Raw genomic sequence first — 23,985 nt, forward strand, 5'->3', positions numbered from 1 at the left:
CTTACTCTTGGTTGCCGCTCAATGAAGCTTTGTCATAACACAATGAATCAATGTCAACCTGGATCAAAACAATGAGCTCTACCTTCCAAAATATTAACCTGTGAACACATTTTTAGGTGCCATAGTAATTCCTCTTCTGAGTAATTTTTTTTCCAAGGAGATGTGTCCAGGTTTATGGACAGACTTAACTAAATTTTTATAACCTCAATACAGGAAAACAAAACACTCTTCCTACAATTTATCCATCTCGATACAATGTAAGACACTGCAACTAAACTTATGGTTTTAAGGAAAGATACTGAATTGACAGCTTAATTTCCAAACTACATCTGCAGACTAGACTTTACTTAAAAGTGAAATGTGAAATTTCAGATATCTATTTTAATAAAAAACTTGAATTTCAAAATGTTCTGAGAGGCTACTCTGCAGGGCACCCCGGTACCAAAGAAAAGGACGACCTCCATTTTGTTATGGAACAGAAGTCATTTAAAATGGTATTTTCAGGGCTGGCACCATGGTGTAGTGGGTGAGGATGCCGCCTGCAGTGCTGGCATCTCATGTGGGTGCCGGTCCGAGACCTGGCTGCTCCACTTCCAATCCAGCTCTCTGCTATGGCCTGGCAAAGCAGCAGAAGGTGGCTCAAGTCCTTGGGTCCCTGCACCCACAAGGGAGACCTGGAAGAAGCTTCTGGCTCCTGGCTTCGGATCAGCAGAGCTTCAGTCCTTGCAGCCATCTGGGAAGTGAACCAGCAGATGGAATACCTCTCTCTCTGCCTTTCAAATAAATAAATAAATCCTAAAAATAAGTAAAATAAAATAAAATGATATTTTCCTGCAGCAAAAAGGGTTGTTCTGGGTATTTAAGGGATGAACCTTGGCTTTGAAGTTGAGCCACAGGATCAGATTTGGAAGTTGCCTTTGCTGCTTGTTAATGGAGACCTTTTCTTTTCCACTGGGTTTTCCATTTTGGAAAGGCAACCCAACTGTGGAACAAAGGGCCTTTCCCTGTTCTTTCATAGTCACTTTGGCCCTTCAATTCACATTCGGAATCTTGGAGGAAGTTCTCTGAGTGCTGGATTTCGGAAGGGTAGCAACAGAGGCTCCTGAGATCCAGCGTGCGGTCTCTCTCTCTCTCCCTGTCTGTCTGTCTCTCTCTCAGGCCTGAGCAGAGTCAGAGAACAGTGATGCTCTTCCATTCCCCACAGCCAGCTTCTGTGAGGGCGATGCCCGCCCTGGGCAGCACTGTCAGCCACTGGCCATGGAGTCTGCCTCAGTTTCCTCATCTTTAAATTGGGGATCAGCTGATATGAGAATGAAATGGAAAAGGATGTCAGAAGTCTGGCATTAATGCCAGCACTGGTACTGAATTATCTCCCTATATTAGAAAGCCTTTTATACTTTGATAATTTATTGCAGAAAATAGTGAAAGCAAAAAAAAAAAAAAAAAAAAAAATCCCAGTCTCAGCACTGGGTCTTTATCTTTATAGATACAGGATGTGTCTATCAAACCACCAGGGCCTATTGGGGCTATAAGAATGTATCTCATAAGTACTTAAGATTATTTATTGACTCAAAAATGTCTCAATTCCTTTGTTAACAGCAGTATCACAACTTACTGGATACCAGCTCAATGACAAGGACTGCCCTGGGTCTTTACATGGTTTGTTCTTTGAGTCTTCAGAACCTGTCAGACCTGGAAGTAACACTGTACCCATTTTACACATGAGGTACAGTGAAAGCTCAAAACCTGGCAACCCAAAGTCAATACCTAGCACTTGGTAGCTTTAGTAGAATGTGATGCTTAAAAAGAAATTCACATTGACTTAGTTAGACGTTTTATTCTGTGTCAAAAATAATACGAATAAGAATATCGTCTTTCATCTTGAAGGTGATGTCAAGAATACTATTAAATCAAAATGCACATCATTCAATAGAGTCCAAAACCTGACTAACGATGATATCACTGTCTCCAAGGGTTTAATGCTTTCCCAAAATAGTTTCTCACTAGCCCTATTCATGAAGGAAAGAGGAGAGCAAGTACACGCTGGCCTTGCAAATGAGGGCGCACCCAAATACACAGGTCTGGAAATAAATGTCTAGGCACCAAAGGAAGAGGCAAGGGCAAGAAAAATTGTGCAAGAAATAAATAAATAAATAAGAGAACGAGCGAGCGAGCAAGCAAGCAAGCGCCAGAGCCAATTAAGGCCACCATTAGGTAATCCTTCAGGCTGCTGGCTGGCAATCCTCAGTGTTGATGGCATCCATTAGGGCCAGGACTGAATCCACAGTCTTCTCTCTGTCAGCCCCACCACCTCTGGGACTCTATGGAAGGAGGTCCTGCAAATTCATTGGTGGCTTTGCCAGGCTAATATTAACTGCACTGGGCACACCTCTCACAGTTACAGGCCACATGCGAAACCCTGTGCATATAATCTGGAAAATTTTAAACACAATTTAGTCGAGTAACAGCTGGGTGACGGAACCAGACGAGAAGCCCAGGAAAGCAAAGGTTTGCCGTGGGTAACTTTACTCTGTGGGTGCAGATTGGACAAGGCCAAGGCAGTAGGAACCCATGTGGATGCTAGGTTCAAGTATCCGTCAGGCCGAAGTTCTATTCTCAGCTGTCTCACCTAATAATTGTGTGACATTGGGTGGATTAAATTCTGCACTCAACCTGTTGTTTTGTTTTGTTTTGTTTTTTTTTTTTTTTTTTTTTTTTTGACAGGCAGAGTTAGACAGTGAGAGACAGAGAGAACGGTCTTCCTTCCATTGGCTCACCCCCCAAATGGCCACTATGGCCGGCGCTGCGCTGATCCAAAGCCAGGAGCCAGGTACTACCTCCTGGTCTCCCACGCGGGTGCAGGGCCCAAGCACCTGGGCCATCCTCTACTGCCTTCCCAGGCCACAGCACAGAGTTGGACTGGAAGAGGAGCAACAGGGACTAGAACCCGGGGTGCTGGCACCGCAGGCGGAGGATTAGCCTCGTGAGCTGAGGCACCGGCCTCAACCCATCTCTTTGTTTGTAAAGTGGCAATGATGATGTATATTTCATGAGGTACCTGCAGGCATGAAAGGAGATGGCTCATTTGATAAAAGGTTCTAGCAGGTACCACACTAGGCCCTGTAATTATTGTAGCTTTCATTGATACTGAGCATAACAGCAAAATTCCACCCACATAGCAGCTCACTTTGGACTTCCAGCACAACTACTTTGAAACATTCTCTTACACTAAGGATTCCTGCAAGAAAACCTGACTCAAACAGCAAAACAAAAAAATACGGACTTACTGTAATGGGAAAAGCAGGCTTTCCCCCACCCCTAAAATATTTTCTTGAAATCAACCACTATTACTCTTAAGACTTATCTTGAGACTAGAAAATAAATCATAATGGAGCTAATTCTTTGGGATTTCCAAATCTGACTGATTTCAGGATGTAAGCTGGGAGCTTCCACAAAAGAAGGTGACTCAAGGTCAGTGAGTAACTCAAGGTCACTTCCAGCCTGTCAGCATGTCAAATCCAGCTTGAGACGTCTGACAGGAGCACCGCCTCCGGTTAAGTCACAATACCAACCTCTGTGCCTAACAAAACATCTGCAATCTTGCTGACCCATCTCCGAGAGGTGCTGAACGGATCACCTGAGTAGCGCGCTGGCGAGGCACTTTGCACAGAGCAAGCAGCAGATCAAATGTCACTAGTCACAGGCGCTTATCTTCCTGGGCACTATCTTGAAAAAAATCTTCAACCCCACGCTGGCTACCTTCTGCCACCAGGCATGTTTCTGAGCCCCGCTTAGGACAGGCTTCAGTGAAAGAAATAGGAAGGCTAATTTGCTGGGGTGTGGGTGTGGGTGTGGGTGTGGGTTGGGACAGGGTTGAGAAGACAGACAGGAAAATCTGACATTAGCATGGCAAGCCTTTGGATTACGTATTCTTCTCCCTTCCTATTCCTGAGGTCATTGCAAAATGCCTAGATCTTGAAATCAGAAATGTGTAGTTTCTCCTGCAGAATCCTCCCATTTGCATACCACTTGCTCATATATCAAGTAGTGCATGGCACATTATATGACTGATACAGGTCAGTCATCTCCTTAGTCACTAGAAAAGATCAGGTCCAATGAAAAGGAACCAGAATCCGAGCTGGTGAGCCAAACAAGGGTTATGGGGTGGGAGACGTGACAGCTGCTTTCATGTTTGTGGCGGCTATCACGAGGCGTCCAGTATCACTTACAGAGCTCTCTCCACTGTCAACATTCAAACAGCCAGTGCAACTGTTTCTACAATATTTTAATGAAACCTTCTAAGCCAGCCACTACTGGAAGGCTGGCCACTGGTCTCCTCCAGCATAGACTGTGTGGACAAATCTGGTCTGAAGGAATAAGTCTGCACTAGGAAACCAATATGATCCGAGGGAGGAAGCGGGCCGAATAGTTGCCCTCTGGTTCTCTCTATTCCTTAATCAATAGAATGGGAATTTAATGGAAGGTGACCATTTCATAGTGATCAACTGGCAATGGTTCCTTTATTTCCTTCTTTTGAATAAGTGCTCTGCCAAACTGTGCTTTAAAAAAAAAATATTTATTCATAATGCAGAGTGACCAGGGGAGAGGGGAAAGGGAAAGATTTTCTATTCATTAATTGACTCCCCAATGTCCACAATGCCCAGCTCTGAGCCAGGCTGAAGTCTGGAGCCAAGAACTTCAGGTTTCCCACATGCGTGGTAGGGGCCTAAGCACTTGGGCCACCTTCCAATGCTTTCCCAGATACTCTAGCAGAGAGCTGCATTGGAAGTGGAGCCGCCAGGACTAGAACTGGTGTGCAGATACAAAATGCTGTATCTTAACCTGCTTGTCACAACACTGGCCCTAAGGAATTTCCTATGGAAATTGTGTATTGTATATAAATATCCAACTTTGTATGTATTCTTTTCAATCATAGATCTTTTTCATATTGTGTCAAAATTAGATTTCTTTCTTTTTAATGCTATGTTAACATATTGAAACAACTTCTATGTTGTTCATGCTAGGGTTGACTACCACCAAGAGCAAGCACACTGGTAAGGACAAAAACCCAAATTAAGGGTGGGTGCTTGGTGCAGCAGTTCAGACATCACTTGGCAGCAGGAGACAGTTCAGATGTTTTGGTCCCTGCCACCCACTTCCGAGACAGGATTGATTTCCAGGATCCGGGCATCAGCCTAGCTCAGCCCTGGCTATTGCCAGCATTGGGGAGAGAACCAGTGGATGGAAGATCTGTGTTTCTCTATCTTTTTGCTCTCCAAATAAAATGAAAAAAAATTTTTAAAGAAATCCAAAATAAACTGTAATAAGGCAGCCCTTCCCCATGGCTGGGCGAAGACTGAAATTAAATTACTGATTTATGTGGCAAGAAATTCTGGGAGGCACTAACTTCAGGCCTGGCTGAATCCAGTCCCAGCTCAGATGATGGCAGGAATCACAGCTCCTAATGCGCCACTCATGGCAGCTTTAGGCTAATGCCATCTTTATAGCTTTGCAAGCTCAGTGGAGCTTTTCTTAACTCAAAGGTTACACAAGTCTCAAATCTGAGTCTCGGAAAATTGTTCAGATTTTACCGCTCACCCTAACGTGGTCACCATAATCCAGGGAAAGGAAAATTCTGAGTGGCCAGTTTGGTCCTCATCCTTACAGGGGGAAGATGGATTTCTGACCCCTCTAAATACATTGACTGAGAAACAAGGCGGAGCGGAGGTCTGTCAGATCCTAGCACGGCCGCCGAAAGGGGTGAGTGCCACAGAAGCAGCTCACCTGAGACTCCTGTTCTTCCTCTAGCTTTGGCTAACTCTATAAGAAATCATATTGGATTAAATGTTTCTGTCTGTAATATATCATCTTTTGGTCTTATAACTTGTAGGATCATTCAAAGGAAGTAGCTAGCCTGCTATATACAAGGTACTTCAAAACTTTTGTGGAGAATAGAATTAAAAGTTTATTTTTAGCATAAAAAATACTTTGAAATCTGTACACAGGAGAAGTCGTTGAACAGTCTATGAAAAATGTGTATCATGAAAAAACTATACATGGATTTAAAAAAAATTTTTGTACCAAAATAACATATCTTTTAATTTGACTTTTTCACAAACTTTTTGCAGTCCCCTCACAGGGTATGTGTCCCAAGGAGGCAATCTGGAGGCAGATGACCGATGATTCTGCCACTTCCAAGCTGTGGGCCCTGCGGTTGGTGACTTAAGTTCACTCTGCCTCCGTGTCTTCCTCGTTCTGACGGAGTTAAGAAATCATCTATCTCATGAGGGCTGCTATGGTTTGAATGTGTTCTCCAAAAGATCATGTTTGTGAACTTTACCCTCAAAGTCATATGCTAATAGTTTTGGGATAGGGTCTTTGGGGGGGTAATTCGGATTAAATGTTGTTAGGGTGGTGTCTCCCATGATGGCACATGTGGTTTATGAGAAGAGGAGAAGAGACCCAAGCTAGCACGCTTTGCTCTGTCCCACCACGGATGGCTCTTGCCATGTTATGATGTAACACGAAGAACCTCTCCAGATGCAGCACTTAAGATCCTGGCACTTAAGGCATCTAGCGAATAGCGATCCACTTATGTAATGAAGACTGCCTGATCTGCATCACACAGTCATTACAGAAGCCACACCAGACAGTCGCTTTCAATAATTATGTCAGAAGAAATGAAAGCAGTCGTCTGTAACATTCATGCAGACACTCGGGCTTCGGTTTGCACCCTTCCCTTTCCTTCCTTCATTACTCCTGTTTGGTGAAATGCTGCCAAGCACAGACAACGCTCTGAAACAGCCGGACACACACAAGTCTGTACTGACACATTGCACACTGATTAGCCAACACCTGCACACAAAGCTTCCTGTCTCTATGGCCTTAGATGGGGGATTTCTAAAGAAAGGTGCACCCCAGAAACACCCATGGAGCTTAAAAAAAAAAAAAAAAAAAAAAAACACAGAAGCCCAAGAATCCAGCTATGCAGATTCTGATTCTGCAGGCAGCTCCTTTTACAAAAAGTCCACAGGAGCCTCTCCTGTGCACTTCCAGCTGAGAACCTCTGAATCAGTGGCCTTCAACCCTCGGTGCATTTATCCCATGCCCAGGCCAGGCCAATTCAATCCGGAACTGAGCAACTGTCTTGAACAATTCCCCAGTCTAGCACTTTCACAGGTCCTCCCCCAGGCACTGGGGCCAGACCCTGGCAACTGGTGCTGAGAGAAAACCCTTGACTGTATCTTTGATGTGGGACTGTACTGGTGGCAGTTGTCACTCAATGGGACAGAGAAAGTAAATAAATAAAAGTTCTCTAAGTGATTCTCTTAACCAGGCTGGACTGAGTCACTTCTGCTTTGACAATAACATCTCCTGACAAACTCAAGGCATGAGCCTGTTTACAGATCCATTCTCAGATGTCTATCTACAGGTGATAAGTCCCAGGCAGGAAGTTCATGGATAACCCTGTAAGACAGTAAGAGGAGTCCACTGTTGACAATCTAGGCGTAAGTTAAGTGTTTTACAGACTAATCATGTGTTTCTTAAATTTTTTATTTATTTGAAAGGCAGAGAGACACTAAAGGACAGACATAGAGAGAGAGAAATCGCCCATCTGCTGGCTTACTCCCCAAATGCCCACAAGGGCCAGGGTGGGCTAGGCTGTATCCACCAGGCAGGAACTCAATCTGGGTGGGAGGGACTCAGCTTCTGGGGACATCAATGACTTGGTGCTTCCCAGGGTCTGCATTAGCAGGAAGCTGGAATTGGAAGTGGAACTGGGACTGGCTCCAGTCTAGGCACTGATAGGGGATGTGGTTGTCCCAAACACTATGCCAAATGCCCGACCCCAGATTAAGGCCCAACATGGAATGGGGATGGGTTTACCTCTCCCATCTCCATATTCCTTCCCCAGTCCTGGCACCAATACCTGCCTTCAGCCAGCCCAGGTGCCTAGGAGTGTGGGGGCAGTGGGCCTACACTATTCATCCTGGGTCTCCACTGTACTTGAACTGTGGCTAATGTGCAAACTGACCAGCAGTAGGATAACAAAGGGGCAACAGTGCTTTGTACGCATGCAGCCTATTCTTATTGAAAGAGAAGTGCACAGAGAGTTCCGTTTTATTCATTTTCCACCTTGACTTGTCAGAGCAACTTTAAGTGAGCAACGATGAGGTAGCTTTAAATCTGACAGTAAGCCATGCACACTGCTTTAGGAATTCTAGGTATCAAGGACACACAATTGATAAAGAGAATCAAAAATGAATCTTGATGTGAATGGAAGGGGAGAGGGAGTGGGAGAGGGGAGGGTTGCGGGTGGGAGGGACGTTATGGGGGGGAAGCCATTGTAATCCATAAGCTGTACTTTGCAAATTTATATTCATTAAATAAAAGTTTAAAAAAAAAAAAGGACACACAATTGGACAAAATCACTACTGTGCGGAAACCACATTTTAAAATGTAAAAGTACAGAGATAGAGGCACAAAAGATGTAAATACTTTGCTATCGTTTAATTCTAATTTAAACTGTCTGTGGGGAGTAACTGGGAGCAACTCTGACTAGACTAAGTTACTGGAATTAAGACTTATTCTATGCATCTGCTCTCCCACAATATGGCGCTGAGAAGGGAGAAACAGCTTCTACACAGCTGCCTCCAGTTCAACCAATAAGCAGCAGGACCTGCTCCTGATTGGAGGAGAGCAGCGTACTCGGCGTGTGGGTAGCAGAGTTGGGATTGGTGGAAGAGGACTATAAAGGAGGAGAGAGACAACATGCACCAGGAACATCTATCTGAAGGAACACCTGAGCAGCCCCCGAGAAAGCCGGCCGGCGGTGTGCCGCTCCCCCGCGGAAGTGGGGAAAGTGGCAGGGGGAACCGCCCTTCCACGGAGGTGGAAGGGACGGTAGCCAACCCGGGAAGAACCAGCAGCCAACCCGGGGAGGGCCGAGCAGACGAAAGAACAGCGCAGGGTCCTGTGTCGTTCCTCCACGAAGACGGGGAGCGACATAATGGTGCCGTGACTCGGATATGAAGCCTAGGCAGGGTTTAGTGTCGTTCCTCCATGAAGAGGGGGAGCGACACTGTCTAAATGTACTTCTAGTGTAAATGCTTCTTACTAGTCTTGCACAGTGAAACTACAGTCTTCGTTTTGACAACCTCTCTTTCCCCTCTCTTCTGAGACCTAGGGACTAACAAAGTTAACATACCCTTTTCAGAATTTGCATCTCCTCTTCCTCTAAGTTATTTTGCAGTGTTGTAAAAGTTAAAAAGCTGAACAAACTTTTCAAAAGAATGCCAATATATCCTCCATTTAGATTCAACCATTAGTGTTCGGCAGTATTTGCTTCATCTTTCTATACACAAACACACACATGTGGTTTTTGGTTGCACCATGTGGAAATAAAACAGCTGACTTGTAACTGCTTCTTTCTTGAAAATATCAGCATTGAATAGAATAGAGATAGCTCCTGCATCGTTTCAATACTACCGAAATTGAATAATTTCCTAATAGTATATAAAGATATATTCCAAGACACTTTCAAATGCTCCCACTGTCCCTAACCTGGCTCTGTGCCTCTTTCATGTGTTTTTTTCAACTCTTTTGTCTATTTGCTTTGTGTAGCCTGAGTAACGTTATGTGCTCGTTAAACATGCTAGTTCCACAAGAAATGTGCAGCAGTCCACAGAGCTCTCTGCAGCCTTAAAAGAAAGAATTCCCTCTTTTTACTGTTTTCCTTAAGATATTTTTTTTTCTCAAGGTTTCAAGACTTCCTAAGCTCTCCTTTCGTCCAACTGGCCTACAGAAGTATTCAGGAAGTCGGCAGAGGTGTTTCTGAAATTTAAGCAGCAACAAATTGGCCAAAAGAACATGAGTTTTACTTTGTAAATTCTCCTTGCCTTTTGCTTCTTTTCACACTCCTCAGCTCTGGGTAGATGCTGCCCCTCCATCCGACCCGAGTGAGCACATCTTGGTAATGGCTAATAGGCAATGGTGTGAGAGCCATAAGTACATTTTATCAGGAGTCTCTAGGCACACGTTTTATACAGGAGTAAGGTGTCTCCTTTCACTTGCAATGTTATAAGCTCCCTTAGGATATGGAGAATAACAGGCATTTTTGCACTTATGATCTACTAACATCTCATTCCAATTGGGAACATGAAGAGAGCAGGAGTATTAGTCTAGGAAAATGACCACCGTGAATGATGCCCAGAGTCCTTCAGAAAGTCTCATCCAATACCTATGGGGCAACACCTCACCCTAAGTGCTTAGCTTCATTATTTGAGACGGAGGCTTTCTCTGGGACTAATACCCACTTAAACCCACAACATGATCTGTATTCATTTCACAAAGGATTTTTTTGGGGGGAGTGGAGGGGATGGGAAGGGTCTTCCTAATCATTGTATTCACCTCTATAAGGTTTCCTTGCTTAAGGGTATTTTAGAAAGTGTAAATAAAATGTTAATTGTAGGTCCCTGTAAAGTACAACACACATCCTACAACTACCCAGTGCTCAGCCTCTCACTGGGCTATGGTAAGCGACTATCACTCACTCATTGACTTCTGTTCATCTTCACTGTACAAGGAATAAGTCAGTCCAGCATGATCTTACAAATTCTTTACATTTTTTAAATATTATAACCCACCTTCAAAATTCATAAAATCACTAGTACACACATTTAAAACCAGGGACCGTGTGCATCAAGAAATGATTCTACAGCCATCCTGCATCTTCCTGCAGGGTTATGCTGCTGGACCTCTTAGATCAGCTCATTGTCTAGTCAACCATAATCATTAAAAAGAAGAAAGTGCACAAACATAAAATGAATCTAGCAGAGATTCAGGGAGGAAATTTAATAACATTGCTTCATGAGAAGGCCCATCACAGGCAGCCCTGAAGCCAAGAAATCAACATCACTCATCTAATCTATAACGACTTGTTAAAAACAATTACAACAAAATCTAACATATATACATAGTGTTTTTATTTTAGCAAAATACATATTCATATGGCTATCATCAACTTGGCTATCAATTATTATTAATTAACCTAAAAATTTTTTAAATAGATTTTGCCTAGAAATGAGAAAGGTTTATGCCTTTTCTAAGACTTTAACAGGCAAAATATATGCATTTTTTGGTCACAGGCCAATGCTTGATTCCATCCTACAAACGTAAGTTTAACAATCTAACATTTTATAAAGGATGCATACCTGCTCTTTGGATGGTACGAGGAGTTCTTCGATCATCATGCTGTCCCGCGCATAGGAGCTTCTGTTCAAGGTGTAAGACCTATCCGAACTGAAGGAGCGGAGGCTGTTGTATTTACAGTTAACCATTCACAGTGGTAGATGATGATGAGATGAATAAAAGAAAATTAATGCATGCAACTTTAAGAACAGGCAAGATGGCTAAAAATAGCAACAAATGTTTTTCTTGAAAAGCATCAAAAATAAAATCCCTTATGTTTGAGGAAATGTCTTAGGGGTAGACAAACTCATGATCAGGTTTGTTGACAATTAGGCCCACTGGTGTTAAGTCTGTGAGAAGATGGAATGCGTGAAAACTTTGGATGTTTCACTATGAAGCTGAACAAACATGACAATTGAGAAGAACCAGATAACTGGATAACTGATAATTAAGGAGATTTTTCTAGGATAAGGCCTTATGTAAGAGTCTCTTTCTGGTCCATGTCTGGTTACACCATTGAAAGGAATCATGTCTGGTGGAATGTGTCTGCTCATGTCTTTGGCAAGCAGATATGGGTTTAAAATTTGGAGAGCTCTGGTTTGCAGTGGCCACTCATGGAAACCACCAAGAAGGAAGCAGTGTAATGAACGTATCTTGCATGATCCTCTGTGTCATCTGCCTGACCCCGTGCAAACACTCAGATGCCCTGTATGGTTGTTTTCCCTTTCTCTGCTCTGTTTTCTTCCTCCTCCTCCTACTGTTTTCTTTTCCAGCCCCTCTTAACTCCTCCACATAGACCTTGAACTCCCCACAGTGCAGCTCCCTTGATTCCCTGAAGTACCACGTATCACACTGACGTCTAGACCAAAAACCCATAGAGCAAAGGACTGTTGGAGGACAGCTTTACCATGCCACCCTGGAGACCCGGCATAGATTCACACAGGTCATGCAGGACAGACTGCGATTAATGTGAGATGTGGCAGAATGAATACCCATGATCCTCCAGGGAGGGGCAGGAGGCTTGTTAGGGGCTGTTGGGAAGTATTCTCCCATCTCACCCAGGACACTGTCATGAGAAGCTTTTCATCGCCCCCTCTCTCTACTGAGATATGAAGTTTTCTGTCCTGCAGTCCTTGCAACAGAGCTGGAGAATAGAATTCTAAGAATCGCCTCTTCACCAATGGGTGTCCCTCGGCTAGCACTGTAGGTCTCTAGCCTCCTCTGTCTGGTGGGTCTTCTTGTAGTTGGGGACAAAGTGCATCGGAAGGTATCCCCTTTCACTGCCTATATATTAAGCTGCCCGGATTTAAATGTGGCTTATTGTTTCTTTTCTGACTCTATCAGTTAGATCTCGGTTCTAGACTCGCCTGTGTTTGACAGGGAAAAGAGCAAAGAAGAGGTAAGTATGGGATGATTCCTCACTTTGCACAAAACGACTTCTTTTCCCCACTGCTTACTCTATTAACAATGTAAAAGTGTGGTTATTTTACACCAAGATATGGAGTCCCCTAATAAGCATTATTGTAAGCATCTACACAGATAGGTAGATACCTTCTTCTAGGCTTAGAGCTTTAGCTTTCGCCAGCATCTCAGATGGTTCCAGTCTCTCTCAACAGTCATTCTCCAGTCTATTTAGTAGGCTTAGCAAATATTTATCAAATGACTGTGGCAGTATTATCCTCACACAGAGGAGCTCACCAGGTAAGCCACGTGACTCTGATCCCTTGCATAACCAGGCCCTCTGTGTCCAATTAGCTGACCCCTAGCTCTTCATTTCCCCATTGCAGCTACAACAATTTCCATTAATCTTGTTTCCAGTCCTTTCCCCTCTCTCAGACACTGTAGAAGCTTCCTAAGATTAGAAGTTGCCTTTTCAACTCAACACCGTCCCATGGGACTTTGTGCTTTGAGGGAGATGGGCTAAATCTATGCTGTCCAATAACAGTGACTACTGACCACAAACGGCCAATGAGCACATGAAGTATGGCAAGTGGTGGGACTGAAGAGCTGGAGTGTTCATTTCATTTAATTTTTACTAATTTTAATTTAAATAGCCCTGTGTGGCGAGTGGCTATACTACTGGACAGGACAGTTTCTAAGGAGCAGTGTTCCACTTGGCTCCAGTCATGTGACTTGAGAGGTGTCGGGAGGCTCCCTTCTCTGCATCAGGCATCCATTTGTTTAAATTATGGTTCCCACAGCCTGATACGTTAACACTGGTGGTGAATGAGATGGTTTCATTGTATGTATGGACACTTAAAAGTTTTTAAAAAACAATTACATATTTATTCTCATTTTAGATTTAAAGTCTACCACAGATTTGCCGATAAACATCTCTTCCTTCTTTTAATATATATGAGTGCTCGCTGCAGAACAGAGTCCAGGCTTGGGAGCTGTGGACAGAGGGCCTAAAGATGCTTTTGTTTTACATCACGTCCAAAGCTCCTACTTCAGGCCAATTTGGATTAGGCAGATGGAACCCATGAAATACATGAAGTTTCTCTATGAATCCTGAATACATTGAGATACTTTCAGCTACTAATTTTGGAATTATGTGCTTGGGACCTGGAAGAAATTAAATTGATTTTAACTAAGGTCAACTACATTATTTGTAGCCATCAGTATATGTACATGTTAAATACACAAAGTGTTAGAAGAACATGCCTCTCCACTCTGAAATTATAGGAACAGACCTAGGCACAACTTAAATAAAACAGCAACCAGCAAACAAACAGCCTTTGAAATCAATAGATTTTCTTTAAACTCCATGGGGTTTTTTTTTTTTTCCCCAGTTACTTCATGCATTACACAAAATTTGTTAAGGCAAGGAAATGCCTTGAGTACTCTGTCAATGTTGCATAAGGAACATTTCTTATGATATATTTTGTTTCTTGCTGATTTTCTCAGAATGGCAAAATGGATTTACAGAAGCTGAGCAGAAAGCAAAAATGCACATTGCAGCACATCACAGCACGTCACATCACAAGGCTGCAGAAAACCAAGATGAGAAAGGTGTGGGAAGGGGAGGGTGTGTAACAATGCCACATCTTCTTACCTGACCTTGGGACTATTTTAAAGTATTTTTAGAAACAAAACCAGGAGAAATAGAAAGCAAAAAATCAGACAGGGAAAAAAAGAAAAAAAAAATGTTATGATTGAATGAGTTACACATTTGATGTATTCCTTTTTAAATGTTACACTCAGAAATTTTTTATCGGATAATCCTCTAACAATGCACTTTTAAAAATACTGGCTTTGTAGGCTTTAAATATTTGCCTCTGAGCATAACATGAGTAGCCAATGTAAAAAAATAAGCTACATATAATAGCAACAAAAAATGGTGCAATCAAAATATGAACATCTTGGAATTCTCTTCACAAAAAGACATTATAAGAGGCACTATTCCGCTTTCATATCTCACTGGATACCAGTGGTTACAATTTTCTACATACAAAGGATTCACAATATGTGTCCTATATAATCAGAAGAAGAGAAGACAGCTAGTTATTGGTTTACAAAAGCTATAAATTTCTAAATAAGACAGACACGAGATCTTACAGGATCTTGAGGTTAGTTAAGATTCTGCATGATTACCTGAAACGTGTCCTATTTTTAAAAAGTGATGTCTCTCCTTGTTAATGAAACCCTATGGTAAATGTACTTATAAAGAAAATATTCTACTAAGTTCTATGAGGTTCAAAATTCTCTGAAAAAAATTTAAAAAAGACTACATCATAAAAATCAATTCCATATCTAAACTAGCCATACCAACAACACAGGGAATAAACTCCAAGGTTTACTTTGCGGGAAGTGCCACTCACTATTAGACAATGAAACTTTTTACAACAGATCCTTAAACTATAGGAAAATGTCCTCAGGGCTCTGGCTTAGAAGGTTTAATTATTAGCTTTAAAATAACTTGACTGTCAGCAAACATGCTGTTAATCCACACCAGAGAAAAGAAGTCTCCAAATGCTGGACAAGGTCCTGTTTGACAAGGAAAGTTTGACTCTAGGTTTTGCACGCACAGAAGTTTCACGCTTCGGTTGGAAGGAATGAATTTGCCACCATACTTGTCTGTGACTTTTGTTGTCACATGGTACCCTAAAATGTTCCTTTGTACACAAAATAATGGAACTATTTTGAAGAGACCTTCGAACATTTGCTAGACAACTTTAATCCACAGTTTTTCATGAATGCTCTTTTAGTTCTTAGTTATGAAATATTCTTTCAGTAATGAAAACTGAACAATCCATATATGTATCTTTTTCACTATTTGCCAAAAAAAAAAAAAAGTTTCTTTTAACATAAGGGGTCTTCAAAAAGTTTGTGGAAAAACAGAATGAAAAGGTAAGTTTATTTTCATGCAAAAAGAATTGAAACCCATGCACAGTTTTTCATAATTTGCATTTTCTGTGACCTTTCTGAAAAATTTTCACATGCGTGGATTCTTTTTTCTTTTTTTTTTTGCACTGAAATAAACTTATCTTTTACTTCTATGAACTTTTTGAGCTTCCTCCATATAAAGCAAAATTTTATTTTGAAATATGGGACCCAAATTGGTTCTCCCAGTTTTGTCAGCGAACTCACTGGTTACTAGGCTTGAAGCATGACTGCAAATGGGGGGGAAAGAACAAATGATTGACATGTTCCATCGCATGAGATTAACACAGAAAACCACACAAGAGCACAGCAGGTATAGCTGAGTCCAGAGCATTTTACCACACTCACAGCCCCATCCAAAGAGCACATCCTGCGACACGTGAAAAATGAAAGTGATCCGGCTTGATGACAAATCATGCTTGTTTTAAATCAATAATGAAAACCAGTAACAATAAAGTACCTGGCAGAGCGGGCTCCAAGGCTGAAGCCCATGTAGCCCTCTGCGGGCAGGGAGTCATCGCCCAGTTCCTTAAGGTCCTGCGGCCCAAGATACTTGTCTGTGTCCCCCGTCATGGCATCCTCACCTGCAGAGGTACAGAGCAAGCTCAAGTCAGAAACTTCCTTCCTGAATATACGTCAGTCGAGGGGAAAACTGCTCCTGGGCTCAGCAAATCACCCAGGGCCTCACAGTCACCTTCTCTATACTCTGGGTAAATTTTCCTAACTGTCCTTTAGGGTGGAAAAGTATTGCAGAGGTTAGTACAGAAATGCAAGGGTGAATGTAAGCGGTGGAAAGACCTCCAGGTGTTAAGCTCTCCTCTTAGAACTTTGCCCCAGCTTCCCTCCTCCCTAAGCCCCAGTCCCGGCAGGGTGGATCTTTTCTGTCACCCAGAGTTCAGCTCACCCCACCCATGATGAGAGCAGCTCATCTGAATGGAAATAGATTGCAAAGTAAGAGCCACCTCCGCATGACTGATCTTGAAATTACAGGTGGGAAGGGAACAGGTTATTTATTTTTCCAAAAAAAAAAAAAAAAAAAAAAGAAACAAAACAAAACAACCTGGCTCTCTCCCATACAGGATTTCATCTTGGGACTTGTGTACAAAACCAGCAAGTTATTTCTGTGCGCTATAACTGCCCATTTGGGCGGCCCTGGAACACATCAATTCCGAACCGTCTCTAAGCCTATCAAGTTAACGACTCAGGCCAGCTGTCCCAGCGATTGAAATGGCTTGGAAAGCACCTCTCCTCTTCTACAGAGATAAAATGGGGGGGGGGGGGTCCTGCAACTTGAGAGAAGGGTTCTATAAATTGTTCTTCAAGTTTCAGCACAAAGAGTTAATTACGCAAAAAGACTTTTACGAGCGGCATATGTGAAACGTGACCTCACCGGGAAAAACCACATTCCACGAGTGACAGGGCAGGTTTTTCAATGGTCTTTTGCCCTCTGGGATGTTTTCCCATCCTTCTCAAAATGTAGCTAAGGCTGCAGCAAAGTGCCTTCCACACACGAGCCAACTCTCTTTCTCATGACCCTTACTCCCTTTCTGGACACAAGCTTGGCTGGCGGCAAGAGACCTCAGGAGTGTGTATGCTCTGCGTTCTCTAAGGTAAGTGATTCAGCCACTCCACTCCCCCCTCCCTCCCGTAACATTTTTCTATTTCTTCATTTAGTACCGCTTACAATTTTCCATTCATTGCAACTCAGGAAACCACAAACACTCAGCTTTTAAACTACCAATCAAGTCTAAAAATACACTGTCAACTACTGTTTCTGCAAAAGCAAAAATTCAACAGATCAGCTTTCCACGGCTTCCCAGTACCAAGAGATTATTTTAAGTAATTATTTACATCTGGACTATCTGCACGTTCCACGGCGTCGGAAACAAAAACAGCACACCCCAAAAACAACTGAAACGATCTTACTCTTTGGAAAAGCCATTTCCACCGGGCTGGCCTGATCAACCGCTTTCCTGATGTTTCCAGGAATTCCTTAAGCAGTGATTTGCAATCAACCTCCAAACAGCCCAAGCAAACCAGTGCCTGGGTCGGATCCTCTCTTCACCACCACCAAGTGCCCCTCAGCGGCTCCATCTCCTCGTAGGCAGCTGAGGAATCACCCATCTTTTCCCACTCATAAGAGTTCGAAAATTTTCGAAACTTCAGACCAAAAAAAAAAAAAAACACCCTGGCAACACTTCATTAAGATCCTTTTTGATCACTCCGCAGACATCCTTTTAAAGCGCCTTGTGATTGGATCAAAAACTCCTCGGGCAAGCCTCTAGAAGGGCCGAATGGTGACATAAATGCATGCCCATGAGTTATTTGTATGTAAATATGAGGGCTGCTCCGGTGTAGACTTTCGGTAATTTGATACCCGGGCTCGGATGCCTAACCCGGTAACCGAGACAGCCTGCAATGTAAGGACCTTGCGCGCGCAGGACGCTGCATTTAATTAGGAAGCCACTCTTCTCAAATATGAATGAAGAAAACAGCCAAACCAGGTAGAGGCTAAGCATCAGAAGAAAACAAAGACGTGGCCCAGGCGGGGAGTGGCTGGGAGCTCCAGGCAAACTTTCAACTTTGTTCTCTGCTGGGAACACTAGGAGCCCTAGTTATTTATGGTCCCTGTCAGGTGGAAGGAGGGGAAAAAAGAGGGAGGGCCTGGCCCGGAGTGGAGGTTGGGAAGCTGCCCCGCCGAGGGACTGCGGCTTTTCTCTCCCTAAGGGAGACGAGCGGGGAGGATCACTGGGGGTTTGGCTTTATTTGGGACGCGGGTTTTTCAACTCCTCCACACCACGGAGAGGGACTAGGCGGTGCTTCCCCGAGAGGTGACTGCAGAGAACCGCGCCGTGCAGAGCTGGGGCTGCCTAGCCAGGTCTGAGCGGCCCGGTTAGGCGCAATGCTCAGAGGTAGGTCTGTCACTTTGCTGTTAAATCCTTGCGCCTCCTCTCCCAGCGGCTCCATCCTGTTTATGCTGGCAAGGGAGGAGAGAGCTAGTAGGACCTCTTGCATTTGCCATCTGGGTACACCGGAGAGGCGATTTTAACTTTCCCCCATCCCGCTGCCACCGCCCCAGTTATTAGCTGCACGGTTCCATTAGAAAGATAGTAAAGGGTTTTTGAAACTTGCTAAGTGAGAGTTTGCAGCACCTCATAATGGTGCATCTAGGTCCTTAAGTGTTCCTAAGTATACAGGAATTTGTGGAACTGATGACCTGGGAAGCACGTTTGTTTTCCCTGGCCAAATGCATAACTAATAAATGAGTGACTCATGTGACATGAAGATGATAAGACCCCTAAGTGATTTAATTTGATCAGTGTAGCTGTAATCAACATGATCAATAGGAGTCTTCAAGAAGTTCATGGATATTGCCTATAATGAAAAGATTTATATGGAGTTTTTTTAAATTGCACCAGACTTATCTTCTCATTCCATTTTCCATGAACTTTTTGAAGTGCCCTTATATTATACACAGAAATCAAAAGGGAGCCCCTTATAATGCACGAGACATATTGAGAACTACCCACGAGGAGAAGAATCATCTCCCAGCTCTGTAAAGAATGGAAGCGGAAGTCATGGTGAAAGAGACATCATGTCGGACAGAGTATTAATCTGGTCTTCACATCTCCATTTCGAATCCAACTACGCAGCAAAGCCTGTTTCCGTGACTGCCATTCTTTCAAACCTCCCAACAAGGCCCGGGATGCATCCTTCCTTCCCCTGACATCTCAGCCAGCCTCACCTCCGGCTACGCTTTGTCCACACCCACCCTGCAGTCCTGTTCCCCAGGGCTCCCTAAACTCCCCGGACTCTGAACCTTTACGTAGGGTGTGCTCTCTTGACGACACCTTTCCCCGACTTCTCCACCTGACTCATTTCTCCAGTCTCTGAGTCTCTCCAGAACCCCGTGCACTGCTCGCTTGGAATCTGAAGGTAGGAGTCCTTCAAGGGCATCCCCTGTGAAAGTGTATTGCCAGGAAAAACATCCTCTTCTCTTTCCCTTCACCTTGTGAGGTCCCTAGTGGAGCAGCAGTATTTTTCCTGGGCCAGGCATAGTGAAGGAGCCCAGAAGTTGTTTTGGAATTTATGACTACCACAAATAAACAGGCGAGTTGTTGTTTTGTCTTTAGTCTCCATGCCGCAGCAACTTAACACTCCTTTCAAATAGTAAGCTTGATTACTGGTAAACAGTAAAATTTCAGTGGAGGTGAAGATATTTATTTATTTCTGCTCAGAGGACAGCTTTATTGACTTGTGACAAGTAAATTGACAGAGGCAAAGCACAGTTCCCAAAAAGAAGCCACCTCAAAGATTATTTTTTCAGATTTATTTTCTTATTTATTTAACGGACAGAGTGACAGAGAGAGGGAGAAAGTAAGATCATCCATCCACTGGTTCACTCCGCAAGTGGTCACAATGGCCAGAGTTGGTCCAGGCAGAAGCCCTAAGCCAGAATGCTCCTTCCAGGTTTCCTATGTGGGTGGCAGGGGCCCAAGTGCCTGGGCTCTCTTTCACTGCCTTCTCACGTGCATTAGGAGAGCTGGCTAGGATGTAGAGCAGTCAGGATGTGAGCCAGCGCTCTAATATGGTATGCTAGCATCCTAGGTGGCAGCTTAACCTCCTGTGCCCGAATGCCGGCCCCTCCATTATTCTTCACTCATCTTTCTCAGAATTCAGAAATGATCACTGTGAAACCGAAGGAAGCCTGAGTGGGATGGGGACGGGAGCTGTCAATACAGCCGGCCAAAAGCTACTGAAAATAGCCTTATGTTAATTATAGACTTAGCATTTTACAACACTGGAAACATTTCTTAAAAGACATTAAATTTAGAAATAAAGGCAATGGTATTTTAATGCAGAACTGTACAGTCGGTGCTATGGGTTCAGATCCAAGCTGTACAATTTATTGATTAGGCAGATGACCTTCGAAGCACCATTTACCTGCTCTGAATCACAGCTGCAGCCTCTACACACCCAGGACAAGTCTGCCTCTACCCTAAGACCTCCTGGGGACACACAGGGGACAAAGCACAAAATAAGGGATTAATGAGCAGGTACTATTATCCTGCAACACAGCTTTCTCCAGGGCCTAAACATGTGACTTTGTGAACACATATGGTTCATATTTACTTTGCTACTATTTGCACTGGTAAAGGCAAAAACCCAACCACAGCAGTGAACTACCTCCTCTCTGCATTACCTAAGTACCTGGAACACTATAGGTGCTCACTAAATATTTGTTGATCAAATGAATGAGCAATTAGAGCAAAATTAATTCAGTCTCCTGCCAATAAACAAAATACTCTGTAATTATTGGGTAGTACAACACACTATTTTACCAAAGATGACAAAGGAATAAGATGAACAGACATGTTTTCTGCCTCTAATCTACCATGTAATCCTAAAAATATTTTGGTTACTGGCACCTTCTTATCAAGAGGTACAACAGATATAAGCCAACTCAATTAATGGTTGACAGTCATTCACTACCAGATATATTTAGTTAAAATATATTACCAAGAGTACTTACAAGAAGCACTTGTATGTGTTTATGCTTCCTTGAAGTGTCTGGTGCAATGGAGTAACAGGTGTGCTATAGACAAGTTTGACTATTTTCTGGCAAAGAGGGTATTGGTAGCTAATGTTTACAAGTGCCTTCCTGGGGCCAGTGTTGTGGTGCAGAGGGTTAAGCTGCAATGCTGGCATCCCAAATAAGTACCAGTTTAAGTCCTGGCTACCCCACTTCTCATAGAGCTCCCTGCTAACATGCTTGGGAAAGCAGTGGAAGATGACCCAAATCTATGTGGACCCCTCCACTCATGTGGGAGCCCCAGATGGAATTCCAGGCTCCTGGCCTCCTCCTGGTCCAGCCCTAGCCATTGTGGTCATCTGAGGAGTAAACCTAAATGGAATGGAAGCTCTCTCTGTGTGCATGTCTCTCTCTCTCTGTAATTCTCTCAAGTGACTAAAATAAATTTTAAGGGCCACCACTGTGGTATAGCAGGTAAAGTCAATTTGCCAACATCCCATATTGGTGCCAGTTCAGTCCTGGCTCCTCCACTTCCAATCCGGCTCTCAGCTATGGCCTGGGAAAGCAGTAGAAGATGGCCCAAGTCCTTGGGGTCCTGCACCCATGTGGGAGGCCTGGAAGAAGCTCTTGGCTTCATATCAGCCGAGCTTCAGCCATTGCGCCCATTTGGGGAGTGAACCAGTGGATGAAATGCTTCTCTGGCTCTCTGCCTCTGCTTCTCTGTAACTCTTCCTTTCAAATAAATAAATAAATCTTTTTTAAAAAGTCTTAAAGTTGCCTTCTCCACCTCGCCTCCAGTGAACTATGTCTTTTTAACTCAGGCTCGTGTGTGGTGCTCTTTCTTGAATCTGGATTGACCAGAGTTCTTAACAAAAAAACTCAGGGTAAGGGATTTTGTATGACCTCTGAGACTGAATTCAAACAAATCTTCCAGGCTCTTCCTGACTCTCTTAAAACAGCTGTTCAGGGGAAGTCAGTTCCAATATGAGAAATATGGCTATTAAGTGATCACTCTTTTCAGAAAGCTCACGGTAGCCACACAGAGAGGCTGCTGGGAGGGAAAGAGATGCCCAGTCAGCTTTCAGCTGTTCAAGCCATCCTAGCTGATGTGTTAGACTTTTGAATGCAGACAGCAGCTTGGACATCTGGTCATATAGCTGCTGCCCCAGCTGCGGATCTGACTACAATCTCTTGGAAGATCTCAAGATCCCAGCTGAGCCTAGTTAATTCAAAGAACCATGGGAGATGACAATAAATTTAAGCACTGGGTTGGAGATGGGTTGTTACTTTGTAATAGGTAGCTGAAACAGACAGGAATGAGAAATGACAAGGTCCAAAGGTGAGCCAAAGAGGTCACACGCTGGCTGCCTAATGCATCCCTAATAAATTAGGGATGGCTGTGTAGTGCATTATATGATTACTGTAGACAAAGTCCAGAAGTCCCATGACAAATGGCATTAAAGAAGCCTCATCCATTTAGTATTGACTTCATGCCTTTGGAAACTTTCGAGCACTGATCTTACTGTTAATCCATTTCTGACAATAAAATACCAGAGCCTGGGAAATGTTTATGAAGAACACGAAACTCCCACATCTTCCTTGATCCCACAAAAAGCCAAACAAGCAAAGCTGTTTAGAACCTGCATTTCAGTGTCCCACCTATCCACTCTTCTTAGTTCCTATGTCAAAAGAACTAGGCTTAGAGAGATTTCCTGTATCATACTCAGTCATTCAAAGATCCATTTACATTGTCTACCAGGACAATAACATAGAACAGAATTGGTGGGGGTGGGTATGCAGCTGTTATGGTGTGACAGATACACTCGATCCTGTATCAGAGTGCTGGTTTGAGTCCTGGCTACTCTGCTTCCCACCCAACTTCTTGCTAATACATCCTGAGCAGCAGCATATGATGCCTCAAGTACTTGAGTTTCTCTACCCATGTGGCAAACCCAAGACAGAATTCCTGGTGCCTAGCTTTGGCCTGGCTCATCCCTGGCTGCTGTGGGCATCTGGGGAGGGAAACAGCAAATGGAAAACATATCCTTCATTCTCTCTCTTCCTGCCTCTCAAGTAGATGAAAATACATACGCAAAAAAAAAAAAAAAAGAAAAAAAAAGAAAAAAAAGAAAGAAGGTAGACTTATGAAGAAAGGAGAGAATAGATTGACTATCACGATGGTGGTGGGCCAAACAGGTGCATCCTCATTGCTATTTTATTCCAAGTATCTGCTGTAACATCCCTAAACTCAACTTACTTACAATCTTCATTATGCCCAGTAATGATCCTTTTTATGCTGAACAAAGGAAACAGCTCTTGGGTTAATATTTACACGTGTTTTCTTGCCCTAGAAGTTCATGTCTTCTCTCTCTCTTCCACCTCCCCTCTCTCTGTAATTTCCTTTTGATCTTTTCCTACCTGAGGACCATCACCAAAGAATACTGTTACTTTTCCAGGGATTCAAAGTTGTTTGCCCATCTGTCTAGAGACTTGAAATCAGAGAGAAAGGTCCTTAAATATACCAAATTATATTGTTAGAAACGGCTCAGAAGCATGTAATTCTTCTGTGAAATGCAAGATTATCCCAAGGTTTGAATTTTATAATACTGAAAAGTTGAAATCAGTAGTATAAGACACCTCCAGATGAATTAATAGATCAAAACCTCCAAATTACATGAAATCATAAAATTCTATATTAGAAAGAATCAAAGAGAAACATAACCTCTATTTTCTGATGATTTACCAGGAGTTGGTTTGCTAAAAGAATTCAACAAATAGCCTAAACAGAAGCAGTTACTGATCAAATACAGAAGACTTAAATTGGCTACTGATTTTTCTCTAAAAAAAAAAAGATTTTTGATCACATGGTCTTTATTATA

General features: G+C 43.1%; 1 protein-coding gene, 1 long non-coding RNA gene and 1 other non-coding gene across 13 annotated transcripts in view; 2 read left to right on the forward strand and 1 right to left on the reverse strand.

Annotated features, from left to right (window-relative positions):
- Positions 1-23,985, reverse strand: part of ANK3 (ankyrin 3) — a 353,783-nt gene that overhangs the window by 84,717 nt on the left and 245,081 nt on the right. For 9 of the 11 annotated variants that reach the window (XM_070057690.1, XM_051823304.2, XM_051823298.2 and 6 more), the window contains 2 exons: positions 16,034-16,157; positions 11,214-11,316 (listed from right to left, as the gene is read on the reverse strand). In XM_070057690.1, the coding sequence (XP_069913791.1) occupies positions 11,214-11,316; positions 16,034-16,157 (227 nt within the window). Of the gene's footprint in view, positions 1-11,213; positions 11,317-16,033; positions 16,158-17,499; positions 18,186-23,985 lie in introns of those variants that run through there. The other 2 variants (XM_070057692.1, XM_051823306.2) reach the window with 1 other exon arrangement.
- On the forward strand, positions 7,165-7,293 carry LOC127484279 (small nucleolar RNA SNORA30/SNORA37 family). Its single transcript, XR_007911160.2, has one exon. It is a non-coding gene; the product is annotated as a small nucleolar RNA SNORA30/SNORA37 family (small nucleolar RNA).
- Positions 16,806-17,883, forward strand: LOC138845365 (uncharacterized). The gene is made up of 2 exons (XR_011382400.1): positions 16,806-17,183; positions 17,282-17,883. It is a non-coding gene; the product is annotated as an uncharacterized lncRNA (long non-coding RNA).

The sequence above is a fragment of the Oryctolagus cuniculus genome, chromosome 15, assembly GCF_964237555.1.
Source record: "Oryctolagus cuniculus chromosome 15, mOryCun1.1, whole genome shotgun sequence".
Lineage (NCBI taxonomy): Eukaryota > Metazoa > Chordata > Mammalia > Lagomorpha > Leporidae > Oryctolagus > Oryctolagus cuniculus.